Source organism: Haematobia irritans, chromosome 2 (genome assembly GCF_050003625.1).
Source record: "Haematobia irritans isolate KBUSLIRL chromosome 2, ASM5000362v1, whole genome shotgun sequence".
In the NCBI taxonomy this organism is placed as follows: Eukaryota; Metazoa; Arthropoda; class Insecta; order Diptera; family Muscidae; genus Haematobia; species Haematobia irritans.
In genome coordinates, this window is record NC_134398.1 from 204,280,795 (window position 1) to 204,299,022 (window position 18,228).

Genomic DNA, 18,228 nt, shown 5'->3' on the forward strand with positions numbered 1-18,228 from the left:
ATTTTGTCAAAATTTTATTTCTATAGAAAGTTTTGTCAAAATATTATTTCTATTTATTTCTATTGAAAATTTTGTCAAAACTTTATTTCTATAGAAAATTTTGTCAACATTTTATTTCTATAGGAAATTTTTTATATCTGTGAATCTAGAAATTATAGAAAACTGGAATTAACCGGTGATATTGTATACAAGCCACCAAAACCTGGAAAATCACAGCAGGCTCAGCAGGCACTTCGAACTAAATAAAAAGTTTATATATCGCACTATAAATCCTAACGTTGCCAAACATTATAGATGTCATAAAAACTGCGTACGATCCAACACCACGGCAAAAAAAGTAAGATGGAGTTGCAGCACACGCACAAACGTTGTATTCTCTAACGAGGAAATTTCCCAAATGAGCGTTCGTACTCTACGAACGGTCACCCCAAACAATTTCTCCATTTCAAATGATGGATTGGAAAACTACTCCCGTCGATGACTGTTCTCCAATCATTTTCATCATGTCTTTCGTCATTTTGGTGTTTTGCAATTAATGGCACTCAATCATTTAGGTCGAATATTCCAGAATAACTTGTTTCAGATTTTGTTTCGCACGTCATTTTGCGCACACATTGGCTATCCAATTCGCCAGATGCCAAACCAATAGAACCATTTTATAGAACAAGGTAAGGATTAAAAATATGTCAACGGGAGCCGATATCGAGTTTTTTTGATCGAAAATTTACATTTAGTTTTAGTTTGAATTGTTGCTAATTAGAAATAAATTTACATATAATGAATATTTTTTGAATATTTAGGACTTGAGTTCGGGAACGAGCATCCTAGCTTGGAAAAGAACCGTATAAAAAGTGCACAGGTAAGAGCGATATCCGTACCATACCATGACAACATAACGCTTCTGGAAGAACAGTGAATGATGAAAGCTTCCACTGGCCAAAAAGTTTAAGAAGACAGACAATTGTAATATCGATAGGATTGACATTGCCATGCCACCAAAAATTATATTCCTCCAAGTAGGTTAGGGTAGGTGGCAGCCCTATGTATCAGGCTCACTTAGACTATTCAGTCCATTGTGATACCACATTGGTGAACTTCTCTCTTATCACTGAGTGCTGCCCGATTCCATGTTTAGCTCAATGACAAGGGACCTCCTTTTTATAGCCGAGTCCGAACGGGGTTCCACATTGCAGTGAAACCACTTAGAGAAGCTTTGAAACCCTCAGAAATGTCACCAGCATTACTGAGGTGGGATAATCCACCGCTGAAAAACTTTTTGGTGTTCGGTCGAAGCAGGAATCGAACCCACGACCTTGTGTATGCAAGGTGGGCATGCTAACCCTTCCTCCAAGTAAATTGAACGGCTCCTTCGTCAGCCGAAATCGTCCATCAGCCCATAAACTTACCCCAATAACAATGAGTACTTTTATCCCCTATTTGTCGCCGTATTATTTCATATTTGTCTCATCCTCCATTTCGGAAGGAATCCGGTGGAATATAAAAAGAGATATGGATCCATAAGATATAATCCAATACTATTCACTTTTTACTTAGAAATATTCAAAAACATGTGTTTTTTTCTACACTCTATTTTCTGCCGCTAACTTAATTTTGTCATTTCATTTTGTTCTGCTTCGTTTTTTTTTTGCTGTTGGCAATTCTAGAGAATTGCCAAATTTCGATCGAATGCCGTTATCCAAACTTTTAATAGTATCGACATTTTTTCGATATTAAAAAAATTAAAAAAAAAATATTTTGAAGTGGTTGAACAAATTTTTGTGGTTAGTATACATTTTTTTATTCGAAAGATATGTTTTATATTTAATTTATTATATTTTATGGCAATAGAATATTTTGTCAAAATTTTATTCCTATGGATGTTTTTTTTGCAAAAATTTATTTCTACAAAAAATTTACAAAATTCTATTTCTAAAAAAACAATGTGCAAAATTCTATTTTTATTGAAAATTTTGGCAAAACTATATTTCTACAGAATATTTTCGCAAAATTTTATTTCTATATATAATTTTGTTAATATTTTATGGCTATAGAATATTTTTCAAAATTTTATTTCTATAGAAAATTTTTACACAATTTAATCTCTATAGAAAATTTTTACACTATTTTATTTCTAAAAAAATGCAAAATTCTATTTCTAAATAAAATTTTGCAAAATTCTATTTCTATTGAAAATTTTGGCAAAATCTTATTTATTTATTTATTTTTCTATATATTTAATTCAAAGCCAAGGGCCAATTTAACAACGAAAAAAAGTTGCAAATTCTATTTCTATTGAAATTTTGTCAAAATTTTATTTCTATAAAAAATAATTTCTATAGAAAATTTTTGCACAATTTTATTTCTATAGATTTGTTTTTTGCAAAATTTTATTTCTAAGAAAAATTTGCAAAATTCTATTTCTAAAAAAAAAAATACAAAATTCTATTTCAAAAAAAAAAATTGCTAAATTTTATTTCTATTAAAAATTTTATTCTATTTTGGCAAAATTTTATATCTATAGAATATTTTGGCAAAATTTTATTTCTATAGAATATTTGGCAAAAATTTATTTCTATAGAAAAGTTCTGCAAAAATTTAAGTACCTCTTAATTGGAATATTTTGCAAAACCCACCGAAACATCAAGAATTCTGCCAATCTACCATATTTGGTAGAATTGTACTAACTATGGCAACCGTATTATGAATTCTATATCGAATGCCGTGATTAGATTTTAATAAATGGAACACTACTACTTGCGCCAATACCCATAAGTTAAATAAACACGTCATTGCTTTAATTCATTTGATACTAAATTGTTAACACATTTTTATTGAGAAACATACATCAAATGAGGATAAAATTAAATCGTTTTGCTTATGTTAACCATTATCTATTATACAAGAGTCATTTGCTGATTGAATATCTAATAATATTAACAAAGAAAAGGAACAAAGTCTATTACGGTGGTAGGATAGGGTAAAGATAAAACTCAAAACCTATTTCAATTCTTAATCATAAGGGTCATCAGAGGGGAAATACATCAAACCTTTGAAAATAAAATCCTAAAAAATCTCTTATGAATATAGATTATAGTGTCCGTTCATACAAGTGCGTTCTTTGGAAACCAATGCTTTAAATAATCAAAGATATGTTTCGAACACTATAACAACTAACCGAAGTACAAAACTAAGAGGAATTCACAACTTCAGGAGTACTATGTCAATGATGATTATTTAACAAAGTCAGGATTCTCTTGTATTTTGTCACCGAATTGCAGTTGATTGTCGATAATTTGAAATAGTTCCTGAGGGGCAGGAATGCGTCCTGTTTGTAATTTAGACCACACCGGTACATCGTTAAGTATGATTTCAAAGGCACCAGATGACACCAGCTGTATTCGGTCAACGATAAAAATAAAGATAAATGTTATCGTTATGCAGATAAGAAAAGCGTGTGGGTACTCACCTGACCCTCCAGCATATTGCCAACAAAGAATATCATCATACATGCATATAATTTATTATCCAGCAAATGGAGCCACCAACTTGGTGTTGCCTGCCCAAAGGCTCCAAATATATCAAACGACGAAACAATCACTACTATCAACAAGATTTTAACGGCAAATATTAGCTTTGAGAAATACATATTCATGCCGGGAGGATCGTAATTTCCACCGGTTACAGTAATTTGTGGATATTTCTCAGCTAATATGTTTACATAGTCCTCAAAAGCTTTGCGGTAACCACAACTGTAGCTGAAATACCATAAAATAATAAAATAATTATCGCGGTCATAGGGCTCAATTTATATGCAGCAGGGGTGGTGATTGTGCAAAATGCAAGAATATGTCTACGTACCAGTAGAAAAATGTCATTGTGGGACCTCCGACATTAGAGCCAAATTTCGTTGCGGGAATTTCTTTTTCAGCATGAACATTATTACTAATTACGATGAAGACTATACATATACAAAAGGCCAATGATATATTACGATGTCCACCAAGTAGTCCCATATTGCTTTTTTAATTAAATGCTTTTTTTAGGTTGTTACTTTGGAACCCTTTATCAATTTTTTTTTGCTTAATCAATGTTGACAAATGTCAGATGAAACATAGTGGTTGGAATTTTTCGGCCAAACCTAAATAAAGGCGTCGAACGTATAACGTATACTTGTTATAATAATAGGCCGTTCATAAAGGGCGGTTTATTTGACAACAGAAACTTAAATGCACAGTGAAGTTCGCGGTTCACAGAGAAAATCATCAATTTGATCCGGGGTTTTTCATTTTTTAAGAAATGGAAATTAGTGCAAACACGCTTTGGATCGCTCCGTCCATAACACAGTCAGGTTTACATAGAAAATCCGTATTTTCAATCATGTTTTGGACACATAGGTGGTGTGATAAGTACTTATCCTCAACGAGTCATGCAAAAGTATTGCAAGAGCAATTTACTATTGCATAGATCATATTCTTGCGTTTGCGGAAGTGCGAAATCAAGGATGTTTTTATGTGCGTACTCTTCTCCTGAACTGGTAAAATATAGTGAGAATTGCTGAGTCAAGTGTATCGAGGTTTAAGATGTCCACTAATAGAATTCTTTGAGTATAGTAAGAGCATAAATTACTGGTAAAAAGTTCATTAGAAAACATATTTTAGAGTATTTCAAAGTAAATAGTGAATTGTGCGACATTTTAAATTCCTCATTTCCCGAATTGAATGATGAGATACACAATTACAAATAGGGGATAAGAGTAATCCATTGTTGGTTGATTTGGAGTAAGTGCGTTGGTTCAAAATGTTGTGCTCTCATTGCACCTTTCTCCAGGTTCAAATGACAACTTCGGCTGAGGAAAGAAGCGTTCAAGCGAGAAACACGTTTTTCTGGTGACATATCAATTCCATTGTTATTACAATTGTCTGCCACCTTAATCCTTTTGACCAGTGGAAGCTATCTATATTCCCTAGCCTTACATGGTGATGGTTAATTGATTAAAAAATCTCTTGGATGTCATTCTTGACTGTGCACAATTTTTATATGGTTCTCTGTTAAGCTGGGATGCTCGCTCACGGACTAGACTATGACTACAAAGAGTCACAATTAGAAGGTTTGACTGCCAATAGTCAGGGGTGGGTTTGTCCTCCTACAACTTCCACAATTATGGTTTAAGAAAACGGACAAAAGCCGTTTTTGAAATGACAATTTTTTTATGAAAATTGAACGCATTTTAAATAATATCCAAATTGGCCATTTGAAATTCTGATAAAGGGTGATTTGTTAAGAGCTTGATAACTTTTTTTTTTTTTAAAAAAACGCATAAAATTTGCAAAATCTCATCGGTTCTTTATTTGAAACGTTAGATTGGTCCATGACATTTACTTTTTGAAGATAATTTCATTTAAATGTTGACCGCGGCTGCGTCTTAGGTGGTCCATTCGGAAAGTCCAATTTTGGGCAACTTTTTCGAGCATTTCGGCCGGAATAGCCCGAATTTCTTCGGAAATGTTGTCTTCCAAAGCTGGAATAGTTGCTGGCTTATTTCTGTAGACTTTAGACTTGACGTAGCCCCACAAAAAATAGTCTAAAGGCGTCAAATCGCATGATCTTGGTGGCCAACTTACCGGTCCATTTCTTGAGATGAATAGTTTTCCCTCAAAATGGCCATAGAATCGCGAGCTGTGTGGCATGTAGCGCCATCTTGTTGAAACCACATGTCAACCAAGTTCAGTTCTTCCATTTTTGGCAACAAAAAGTTTGTTAGCATCGAACGATAGCGATCGCCATTCACCGTAACGTTGCGTCCAACAGCATCTTTGAAAAAATACGGTCCAATGATTCCACCAGCGTACAAACCACACCAAACAGTGCATTTTTCGGGATGCATGGGCAGTTCTTGAACGGCTTCTGGTTGCTCTTCACTCCAAATGCGGCAATTTTGCTTATTTACGTAGCCATTCAACCAGAAATGAGCCTCATCGCTGAACAAAATTTGTCGATAAAAAAGCGGATTTTCTGCCAACTTTTCTAGGGCCCATTCACTGAAAATTCGACGTTGTGGCTCGTTAGTAAGTCTATTCGTGATGAAATGTCAAAGCATACTGAGCATCTTTCTCTTTGACACCATGTCTGAAATCCCACGTGATCTGTCAAATACTAATGCATGAAAATCCTAACCTCAAAAGAATCACCCTTTACTATCACTACTTGTGATTAAATATTTGTATTTCCTATTCAAAATGTTCAATGCAAAAAATTTCCTCTTGTTAAAAGGTAAAAAAAAAAAACGATTTCAATAACAAATCTGGCATTACTCTTTCCACCACATCAGTCTCAAATCACCGGACTATTATTAACGCTTTGTATACACTAACATCTATCCCCCGTGTTCTCCTTTGGAAATTTGGGAAATATTCCTAAAATCTCGTAAATTTCTTGCTTTTCAGTATTGGGAGTCAAACCTTCTAATTATGACTTTGTTGTCGGAATTAAATTGATATACCTCTCTATTGCTAATTTGTCCCTGGTGCATTTTAGAGATCTCTTTAGAAATGTCCAATATATGGAAATAATTTGGAATAAAAATTTAATTGTTCAGATTGCCATTCGAAACGGAACATTGTATTTACACCACGTAAATATCCGCTTTAGCTTCAAAATGTAGTGTTTTTAAAAAATCATTTATTTGTTAAATAATGGTTGACCAATTTCTGTGTATTTGTTTTTTAATGTTATTGATGAATGCTAACACTAGAGAATATTACAAAAGCCATGAAGACTTTGCCTTCGTAAAATAAATGCTATGCGTATGATAATAACATTCATTTGAAAACAATCGTATCCAACATAGCACCCAAACATTGGACAATATTATTTTGCATGACTTTGTCCACTTTCTCTTCCAAATGACGTTTGGGATCTTGCTTGCCAACATTTTTGATGGCCAATTGTTCGGGGGTCATTTTCTCTTCATCTTCCAGAGACTAAAAAGAAGTAACATTGTGTTAAATGCTGTCCATAGACTCAAAAAGAAATCTGTTCCATCTTACCTTGTTATAATTCTTGGCTAATTCTAACATTTCTTGTACTGTGCTCTCATTGATAGAACTGTGCTCATTGTAATCCTCCAGTGTAAGACCATCTTTCCACGATTTCTTGTGCAAATTTAATAACATTTTCTGTTCCAATTCATTTTTACGATAGTTGATACTTATCGAATAGTAGTGACGATTAAGACCATGAATCAAGGCCTGTACTGAGGGTTTTTGTAAATGACCCAAATTTGAGGTTGTTTGTCGGGGCTCCTGGCCCAAAACCAACATATTTGGATTGATAAGACGGAAGGCATCAATAACTACTTTACCCTTAACAGATTGAATGGGATCCACGACAACTGCTACAGCTCTTTCCGATAAGGCTTCAAATGATTGTTGGGTGTTTATATCTACACCAGATAACCAACAACCAAAACCAGGATGCGAGTGATACCATCCTACAACCATTTCGGGTCGCCCCGTCTGTTTCAGCATATCCAACATTTTTGCTTGGAACACTGGATCAACAGCTTCAACGGAGACGCCGGTACCAGTCTGGGGCATGGCAAAGACATCAATTACTTGCACTGTGTAGTCATCCACAAACTCGCCCAACATTAGACCCATAACTTCCATAGGTACACCAGCACGACCATGTTTAAGCATTTTTAAAAGAGCCAAAGATGAAATGTAAACCTGTTCGGCTGTATCAACTACAGGGGCATCTGTTGGAGGAGCGGCTTGTGGCATAGCACCACCCAAACGTAATAAACGATCCATATTTATGTGATTATGAAGTACTTAATTTTAATAATATTTTGCTTATATGGGCAATAAAACCTTCTTTTACTGCTATGAATATTTCAAAGATAAAATATTCTCCTCCTTTGTATTCGGAAACACAACACAGCAGAAATTTTATGTTATTTGACAGTCGTTGGCTTTTGCAAATGTGCAAGTAATCAACGCGACAGATGACAGCCTAGACATATACAGATAACAACCTAAATAATGACGCTGTTTAAGACGTACCGGCGTTATAGACGGTATCAGTTTCACCGCATTTTTGAGCCAGGGCGGAATAATATTTGGCACATCTGGTTAAAGGGCGGTATGCATATCCGCTACCCGTAAGAAATGCATTGCTATATTTGCTAACGAAAAGGCCGTGAGGGGTTATTATCGACTGTTCACGTTTTGGTGCCATAAGAAATACATGGCAAAACTGAGATGCATACTGTGATTTTTATATGAAACTACCGAAAAGTAGAGAAAAACTGAATATTAAAGGATATTATACATGAAGACAATTGCTGATGACGCGTTATTATCGATTTTTTATATTGCTCATAAAATTTCAAGGGCCGATGTTGATTTTGAATAAAACACAAACTATTTAGGAAATTATTGTAATTTTATTTTATTATGATATATTGGTATTACTCAATTATCCCTTTCCGACCGTGTACGCACAATTGTGCGGGTAAGTTTAAGTCTCTATAATTTCTTTAATATATGACGTACTGCGATAAGAGCGGCAAAAAATAATTGTGTATGCTCTCTCTTTGTCTAAGAATGTGAAGAACTGTTATAAATATTTGTGTTTCATATTAATTTTGTAGTTTCAGCAGTGTACTTTGCGCATTTGTGAAAATTAGTGGAAGAGGTAAGTTTGCAAATAAATTAAAATTATTTAAATTGTGGAATATTTCATCAAACAAGTGTTTTCGATAAGAAAACATATTAAATATTGTATGTAAACAGTAACTTCGTGATTATTTTGTGTTTTTTGATATTTTTACGTCCGGACTTTTATCGGAATTTACCGGACTGCAACAATTACGCGTATCCCGAAAAAACAGGATACAGGATCAAACTGAACAAACTTAATAATTTAAAATGTTCTATGTACACATAAATAACAGAATTCAAAAATTTAGGAAAATCTATCACGTGGATCGGCTATAGGTCGGAAAGGGTTATGTATGGAACAAAATATCGGCCAAATGGGTGCCGCGACCTCGGTGGCACACCTTTATCCGATGGTCCAAATTTTCGATGACGCTGAGGCATAATGGAAGTTCTATGCCGTTAATGTGCCGAATTATCTCATCCTTTAGCTCTTGAATTGTTGCTGGGTTATCGACGTACACCTTTTCTTTCAAATAACCCCAAAGAAAAAAGTCAAACGGTGTCAAATCACATGATCTTGGCGGCCAATTGACATCGCCATTACGTGAGATAACACGGCCATAGAATTTGTTGCGCAAAAGAGCCATTGTTTCGTTAGCTGTGTGGCAAGTGGCACCGTCCTGCTGAAACAAAATATCGTCCACATCCATATCTTCCAATTCGAGCCATAAAAAGTTCGTTATCATCTCACGATAGCGAACACCATTCACAGTAACTGCTGACCGGCCTCATTTTGGAAAGAATACGGCCCGATGATGCCGCCAGCCCATAAACCGCCCTAAACAGTCACTCTTTGTGGGTGCATTGGTTTTTCGACAATCACTCTTGGATTCTCATACGCCCAAATGCGGCAATTCTGTTTATTGACGAATCCACTGAGGTGAAAATGTGCCTCATCACTGAAGATGATTTTCTTCGAAAATTAATTATCCATTGTTGCCATTTCTTGGAACCATTTAACACATTGTTTGATTGTGTATCTCTCCATGCACGGATGAAAAAGACTGTTTTTCATATGTTTGGCTATAAACATTATATGTTTGGAACACAAATTTTTAAACACAATATTTTTGAGTGCAAGCATATAATGTTCATAAACTAGCATAACATGTTTGGGACATATTTGTTAATATGTTAGAACATATTATGTTTGGGACATAAAATGTTTGTAAATGTAATATGCTTGGATGCAAACATATATTAATTTAGAAATAGCCTATAAACATATATGTGTTTAGTAGCTTGGAGCGCTATTTAACAGGGAGCGATATTGAATTAAGTTGGTGGTTGTTGCTTTTTATTACAAAATTAACATTTTATTTTTCCTTGGGCAATTGATCAGCTACTTCTTTGATCCTTACAAACTGTGTGGTCCGCTGTTCGAATCCCCGTCCGGCAAAAGGTACAATTAAAATAAAAAAATCATAAAATGGAATAATTTCTTCTACAATGTTTGTATTACAGAAAAAGGTGCTAAGAACTAAAAAATCTCGTGGAAGTGAGAAAGATGTGGGGGAATATACAATTAGGCAGAAACAAAATTTTGAGCATTCAGGTCGAAAACCTATGTTGTTAGCACCTATATTACCTGTTTATTTTCATAATTCATTATGATTGTAAATATATAAATAAATAAATAAAATTTTGAGCACAATATTGTTTGGGAGAATTTTTTTTAAGCATATAATATTTTTGGGTGCAAAATGCTTCCAAACATATTATATGTTCACATAATAACATATTGTTTTTTGGAAGACAACATTATTGAATTTGGATGCAAAAATACAAAATGTTTGGAACTTAGACTAACCAAACATATATTGTTTAGACTAATATGCTTTCAAACATATTATATATTGGAAGAGATCAAACATATAAATGTTTGGACAATACCCAAAAATATATATGCTTGAAGCAAAATATGTTTGGGAGTATATGTTACAGAAGCGATTTTTTGTGAGCGTGTGGTTCAAATAATAGAAATAGAGAAATGTCAAATAAAATTCGGAAAAAACTAGGCGTTTAGGTGTGGTTCACATTCAACATCGGCCCTTACAATTTAACCACCCTTTATAACACACATATGGCAAAACTGTTTTATTGTAAGCCAAATTTTATAAAGTAGTGGTTTTCTTGCCAACTTGCCTCAAAATGTCTCAAAGTCACTGGGGCTCAAAAATTGTATTGTTAAGTTTTTAATTGTAAATTTAAATAAATAAAAAAAAATAAAAACAAACAAATCTGTTATTAATAAAAAATGATACTCTGTTCCTGTAAATAGTACGAAAATTCATTCGATTTTTTTTGAATGACGGCATTAACGATTGTATCTATATACAAAAATAAAAAAATGAGTCGATAACAGCATCACTATTCGCACTATACTTTTATTCGTTTATCCGGATGACAGTGCTCGTGTCGAACATATCCCATATATTGGCCACATTATAAGTTAAGACCGAAGGCATAATCGATACTGCTGCATGTTCATGGGCTCGATAACACATTTACCGATTATTTAGTCATCGCGGACAATTCGTATCGATTTGCCACGCTGTAAAATTCTTTACAAACACAGACATTCCGTCCGAAAAAAAACTTATACTCTGGACGACGCATAAAGTGCATCATTCAACGTATCCAACCCCTAAGCCCGGTATGCAGCTCTTATAAAATTCCTTTTGCATGCTAATAAGTTTTTACCGAGTATTTCTAAAGCGCGGTATGCACATTTAACGGATATTTCATTTGCGTGACCATAACACGTATTTATAATGGGTCGATAACAACTACCCTGCCAGCATTTCAAAGTTCCATTTCAACCTCATCGTTACCACAGACTCGTAAATGTCACTTCAACCATCATGAAAAGGTACATCAAAAAGTACATGCAAGTAATTTGCCATCCCTACTGTTAAAAAAGCCATTTTTTTTGTGAAACGCCAAGCGCAACCAGCTTGTTATATTTTAATTAAATAAAAACGAAAATAAAGTTCTGAAAACATAGATTATACGCTTAAAATTGTGAAAGGTATATTGGTGAACAATTTGGTGATTTTCCAAATGGAATAAAGTGATTGTTTTTCAGATATTTTACAGACACGCTGCCTCCATGGAATAAAAACACTGGTTGATAGACGCAGCAACATGTAACTCGCTACTTGTAACTCAACATCATCATTAATGCCAAAAATTATGTTAAATGTAATGTGATAGTAGTATAAATGTTATATTTTTAAGAATTTGTAAATGTTTAATCAAATTAATAAATATCTAAACAAACGTGTTTTACTCGACCACAATGATTCTTTTACAACTATCTTAAAATGCACTTTTTCTGATTGTTTGGAGGGTCCCTTATTGGCGTCGTTCTAAATTGATCTATAAAGGCACCTAATAATTGCACTCATGCGAAACATTTTTGTAGTAACTTGGCGTGGTACAACTTCTCAATAGTGACGGCGCTTTTCCGACGAGTTTTTGATGTCGTATATGATTGTTTTCGACGTAGTGGGGATTCTCAAAAGAGTCCCCAAATTCAAAAAATGTTGGCAGGGTATACACGGAATTTTCGTTAGATTTATATACCGATCTTTATGAAGAAAATGAAAACTATCGATAACTTCTTTCTAACGAAAATTTCGCTATGGACAGAGCAATTTATTTCAGAGCTTCACACCAGGTAAGATTTATCTCCCATAAAGTAATATAATCGGTAGAACCGTCTAATATCACATTAATTAGTTTCAGTATCGATTATGTCGCCGAATATAAATTATGATGCGACCAACATGTGGGATTTTACTTTACATGGGTAGAACAAAATGTTTAGATGTGTGCGCTTCTTAAGTTTCAAATTTAAATTTGATAAGGACTTCATGCCAATATCAGAGTTTTTCGATGTTCCTTTCGGGAAGAAATGCAAGCAATTCATTAGGAATCCTTTCGAAAGGTTTGACAGCAAAACAAACCCATATATTTTTTGTGGATAGCAAAGTATATTTAGGAAGGTAGTTTCAAGCTATCAGATGATTACAATTTTTTCATTTGAGCAGAACTTTGATTGTCGGTATCTGTTTAATGGCATAGGCGTAGCTAAAGGTGTTTTATGGGTTTTTCATCTCCCCCTACCAAATACCATTCAGTATTTCTTCAAATCATGATTATATATCATTGAATTAAATATTATGGTTTCTTCCCATCTATAAGAATTTATTTTTTCTCTTTTTGAGGTATCTTCACAATGAGCACACATCGTAGCTTTTACCCCCTACGAAAATGTTGCTAGCTACGCCAATGTTTTATATTGTGACAAATAAAAATTCAAAATAAAATTATTTTATACCAAAAATTTTGAATTTTCAATTTGCTTTAAATTTATGACAGAAAAGTATCGAAATAAATTATCCTCATAATTGATGGTAAGAATTACTTCAATTATTCTTGTAGACCGTATAATATTTCGAAGCATACATCGATCATTTCCAGATTTTCTCTATTTTAAATTTCCAACTTGTTGAACATATTGTTCAACAAGTGAGAAATTTAATTCAATTTGACTGACAATCAAAGTTTCAATATGGCGACTGACATTTTTGTTTTTGTAATACTAAAACTACCTTACTAACCCCCATTTTCATGAAACTCCGTTAGTGCTCCGTTAGTTAACGAACTTTTAAACCGTACCATGGATATATCTGTCATCTTGCGTATATATTCCACATGCCAGTTAGAAATTTAACTGCTGAAAATTTTTCAGTTAAAGTTTACCGGAGAGAAGATATTTGCAATTTAATTTCTATTAACTGGCAGTTAAAGCCTAACGGAGCTACAAGAAAATGGCCGTAAATCTGCCTTGGTGGATAGCTGAAAATTTGTTAAAGGTGCATATAGAACTTTGGTTACGACAGTGTTATCGACTGTTTACATAATCTTCTCTAAAATAAATTGACACGCAAACGTTAGTCGCATACCCGGCTTTAATTTGGCTTACATGGCGGTAAAACAGTTTAGTTTTAATAATTATCCAAGTTAAAATAATATTGGAAAATTTATTTACTTATTCGTAAATGAAAAATCCCTCAAAATTATCAATCTTGGGCTAAGTATTATTGGGTTGTGGTTAGCTGCTGTTACCAAGGCGTAACGTTTTTTTTTGTCTTTCGAATATAAACAAATTTTAACAAGACGATTTATGTGATTTTAATATTCGTTGTTGTTGGATGTAGATGTGGAAATAGTGAAGGGAAATTATTTAAAATTTTGAAAAATGATATTCTTGAGAAAATGGTAGATAACATAACGGATGTATTATATGTATGAATTAAAGTGTCATTATTACATTTATAGGAGAGGAATAAATGTGTATGTTTCCCCAAAAAATGATTTCCGATAAAATTTTTAATTGCTTGATTTTAGACTATGCATAATTATATTGCGTCTTACAGACTATAAGTTTTTCTGGACGGAATGCCTGTGTTTGTAAAGGATCTTACAGTGTGTCCAAACGATACGACATTTCGTTGATGACTAAATAATCGGTAAATGTGTTATGGATCCCATAAACATGCAACAGTATCGATTATGCCTTCGGACTTAATTTATAATGTGGCCCATATATGGGATATGTTCGACACGACCACTGTCGTCCGGATAAACTTATAGTCTGCAAGGCGCATAAAACAACACAAACACAGCAGAGTACCTCGAATAAAGCTAAGAGTTTTCCGTCTTATGATTATTTGTGTATTGATATATATCTAAAATTGGTTTTGTTTACTTATAAACAATAATGTAGCTTTTTTGATTTTTTTACAAATATCCTCTTTTAAAAATCTTTAATGGTTGATGGTAACCTAAAGACGATTAATACCCACATCCATGAACCAAATATTAGGGTTTCCTTTGAAATTTCAGGAGGACTTGAGGATTTGAGGACACTTCCCGAAGATAATTTTAAAGATTTCACCTATGAGGACTATATCAGATTCTGGATTTATAAGAACCATTTTTGTTTGAGTTTTAGAGGAATCATTAACATCTCTTGTAAGTGTGCAAGAAAATTATAAAAAAAAAAATTGATTTGAAATCTTAAATCTGTAGAAGTAGAATCTGGAAATTTTACATTGAGTTTCAAGCAATTTTCATGATCAGTGCGCCTTCTACACCCTCAAGAAGTGAAGTCGGTCTATATGGAGGCATTACCAAATGGACCGATAAAAACTTAATCCGATACACATTTTTGTGAGCCTAAAATACCAGAATATTTACAATTTCGGGCAAATCAGATAAAAACTACGGTTTCTAGAAACCCAAGGAGTTAAATCGGGAGATCATTCTTATGGGGGCTATACTAAAATATGGACCGATACTCACCGTTTTCGGCACACCTTTTTATGACCCGAAAATACCTCTAGATTTCCAATTTCAGGCAAATAGGATAAAAACTTCGGATTCTAGAAGACAAGAAGTAAAATCGGGAAATCGGTCTATATGGGGGCTATACCAAAATATGGACCGATACTCACCATTTTCGGCGCATCTCTTTATGGTCCTAAAATACCTCTAGATTTCAAATTTCAGGCAAATTGGATAAAAACTTCGAATTCTATAAGCCCAAGACCCCAAATCGGGAGGTCGGTTTATATGGGGACTATATCAAAACCTGGACCGATAAAGCCCATCTTCGAACTTGACCTGCCTGCAGACAAAAGACGAGTTTGTACAAAATTTTAGCACGATTGCTTCATTATTGAAGACTGTAGCGTGATTACAACAGACAGACAGACAGACGGACATCGTTATATCGTCTTAGAATTTCTCCCTGATCAAGGATATATATACTTTATATAGTCGGAAATCGATATTTCGATGTGTTACAAACGGAATGACCATTCTATGGTGAGTATAAAAATATATCCATTTTTTTGAATTATTGTTTTATTTGAAGTTTAAAAAATTTTTTTAAAAATTCAATTTTAAATTAAAGGTGAGTATTAAGTTCGAGTTTAGCCGCTAAAAACGTCATTTTTTCACGATTACTTTTCTTTAATAATCCATTTTAAGGAATACAAACTTTGTGAAAATTTGCTTTGGGCTTTTCCCCATCAAGGTATAATAAAATTTGCAACAAATATGTATAATTTCATGCATTTTTCTTACTGATTTATTTTTCACTTTAGCGATTTTAGCGGCTAAACTCGAACTTAATACTCACCTTAAAACAAAAGTTAATTATATCAATAAATTTTTTTATTTCATAAATTGCTATTTTTTATTGAAATTGGTGATTGATAATATCAATTCTATGATTGAAGAAATTTCAATTAAAAATTTATTGGTTCAATTAATTTCGTGATTGAAAACAAAAAAAAAATTATATCTGTGTACATTCTATTTTCTTCTTTAAGTGAAGTATATCGACCGGGCCAATGAATAATGTCTTTTTGTTTCTTCTGGTTGTTTTCTTTTGATGGAAATAGTTTAAAAATGAAAAAAAAAACAAAAACAATTTTGTTACTATCACATTGCATTTTCCTAAAGTAGCTACTACTTCAACTGTGTGAGATTTTAGCCACATTTTCCTCAAGTACTGCCCCAACAATCCACTAGAATTACACATAAAACATGCAATGAAGAACCATCATTACCATCATCCATGGAGACAGTCTTTGAATGGACGGATGGACGGACAAAATGCCTCTTCGTCATGAACCAGGCAGACAGACAGACATAGTGCTCATTAAAGCCGCACTCTTAGTTCAACTCTAAACTTTGTTATTGTTTTAATGGTTTATAATATTTTTATTACGGTTAAATTTTTTGCTTTGTATTTTCCATTCCACTGGTAGTAGAAAATGGTGGAGGGAGGTACAGAGGGGTTGGCGGCATTTATTTGGATACTTTGTTTGCTGTTGTTGCTCTGGTTGCGTTTATTTTCCTTTACTCAACACTACCATTCATTACTATTTTATTGTTTCAGTCTTATTGTAGCTTTGGTGTTATTGTTGTTGTTTTTAGTATTTGGCGGTTAAAACGCTCAAATGCTAAAAGCGACTGGGGCAAAGATTCAGTTGCATTTTGTTTGTTGTTGAAGTTGTGTGCTGTTTTGCTCTTTATATATTTTGGGGCATTATTAACATTGTCAGCATCATTGTTGAGAAAAATTTTGAGCTCATTTCAAAACCAACAAAAAACTATAACATCGAGTGGAAACACGCCATTTAATTTGATCGACTTGAAAGTTCTTTTATTAAACAGTTTTGGAAAAAAAATCAAACAAGAATTGGCATTTTTTAAATATACACAGTAGATTGTGTAAAAAAATATTTAAAAATTCTTTATTTAAATATAATATTTTGTTATGTTTTGCATAAAAGATAATTGGTGAATAAATTAATTAATTTAAGAAACATTCTGTTATAGAATAGCAGATCATTTGTTTCAAAATTGAAAGGTGAGCTTAATACGAGTAAAATTTTCAAATATATCATAGTTTGTTGAAGGAAAACCGCTGTGCTGTTTCTTCTAAAGCCCGATATGCATCTCCAACAAAAATTTCGTTTACGTGCCAATAACTTAATGCTTCTTATGGGAGTAAAATAAAAACAATCGATAATAGCGTAACAAAAATATATGTATTTCTTATGGATGGCAGAAATTTTCTTAGAGGTGCATATCGGTGCATTAGGAAATAACAAATAAAATTCTCTTTGCATGCCAATAAGGCAGTTTTGTGATGTATGTCTTATGTGCTTTACAGACTATCAGTTATTCCGGACGACAGTGCTCGTGTCGAACATATCCCATATATTGTGCACATTATAAGTTAAGTCCGAGGGCATAATCGATACTGCTGCATGTTTATGGGATCGATAACACATTTACCGATTATTTAGTCATCGCCGACAAGTCGTATCGATACGACACACTGTAAGATTCTTTACAAACACCGACATTCCGTCCGGAAAAACTGATAGTCTGTAAAACGCATTATGCACGCAGAGAAGGAATATGATCACCTCAAACATGTTTCAAGAGTAAAATGTTATTTTTGGTCGGTGAACAGGGAACATTTATGTCGCAATCATATTCTTTTCTCGGAAAACATATACGTGATTGCCGAAATCAGGTACATAATTTTCGAGAACATATCATGGTTGCGACAAACATGTTACATGTTCCCCGCCCAAAAATAACATTTTGCTCTTAAAACATGTTTGAGGTGATCATGTTCCTTCTCTGGATGTGGGTGTAAATGTCAAGGGATGCCGGACTATAAGAAATAAATAAATAAATAAAAACTGTGTTATCGACATGTCATTTCTGCTACTCCTAAAAATGATTTGCTATATTTGCTAACGAAATTTGCGAGGCGATTGATTAATATTTTGGTCCCTGGAAGGTATATTAACTGAGTTATTAGCACGCAAACGTAATTACTTTAAAGCCCGATATGCAACAGAGAACGTAAACCGGTATCCATTTATATCTACCCAAAATACGT

The 18,228-nt window shown here is 33.5% G+C and overlaps 3 protein-coding genes and 1 long non-coding RNA gene across 5 annotated transcripts in view; 2 read left to right on the plus strand and 2 right to left on the minus strand.

The window, feature by feature from the left end:
* The window catches only part of qtc (GRIP domain-containing protein quick-to-court), a 372,167-nt gene that overhangs the window by 285,141 nt on the left and 68,798 nt on the right, over positions 1-18,228 (plus strand). Inside the window, exon 1 of one of the 2 annotated variants that reach the window (XM_075297272.1) lies at positions 17,032-17,178. The exons of the other annotated variant lie outside the window; for it this stretch is intronic. The gene's annotated coding sequence lies outside the window, so the exon portion shown is untranslated. Of the gene's footprint in view, positions 1-17,031; positions 17,179-18,228 lie in introns of those variants that run through there. 2 annotated transcript variants of the gene reach the window in all.
* Positions 2,794-4,092, minus strand: SelT (selenoprotein T). Its single transcript, XM_075297268.1, has 3 exons — positions 3,859-4,092; positions 3,467-3,755; positions 2,794-3,392 (listed from the first exon to the last, which is right to left on the minus strand). Exons 1-3 carry the CDS (start codon positions 4,011-4,013, stop codon positions 3,231-3,233), a joined length of 606 nt encoding a protein of 201 aa, XP_075153383.1. The 5' UTR covers positions 4,014-4,092; the 3' UTR covers positions 2,794-3,230.
* On the minus strand, positions 6,659-7,955 carry Rpn11 (regulatory particle non-ATPase 11). Its single transcript, XM_075297269.1, has 2 exons — positions 7,047-7,955; positions 6,659-6,980 (listed from the first exon to the last, which is right to left on the minus strand). The coding sequence occupies exons 1-2, from the start codon at positions 7,809-7,811 to the stop codon at positions 6,819-6,821; spliced, it is 927 nt and encodes a 308-aa protein (XP_075153384.1). The 5' UTR covers positions 7,812-7,955; the 3' UTR covers positions 6,659-6,818.
* On the plus strand, positions 11,584-12,025 carry LOC142224781 (uncharacterized). The gene is made up of 2 exons (XR_012719193.1): positions 11,584-11,754; positions 11,812-12,025. It is a non-coding gene; the product is annotated as an uncharacterized LOC142224781 (long non-coding RNA).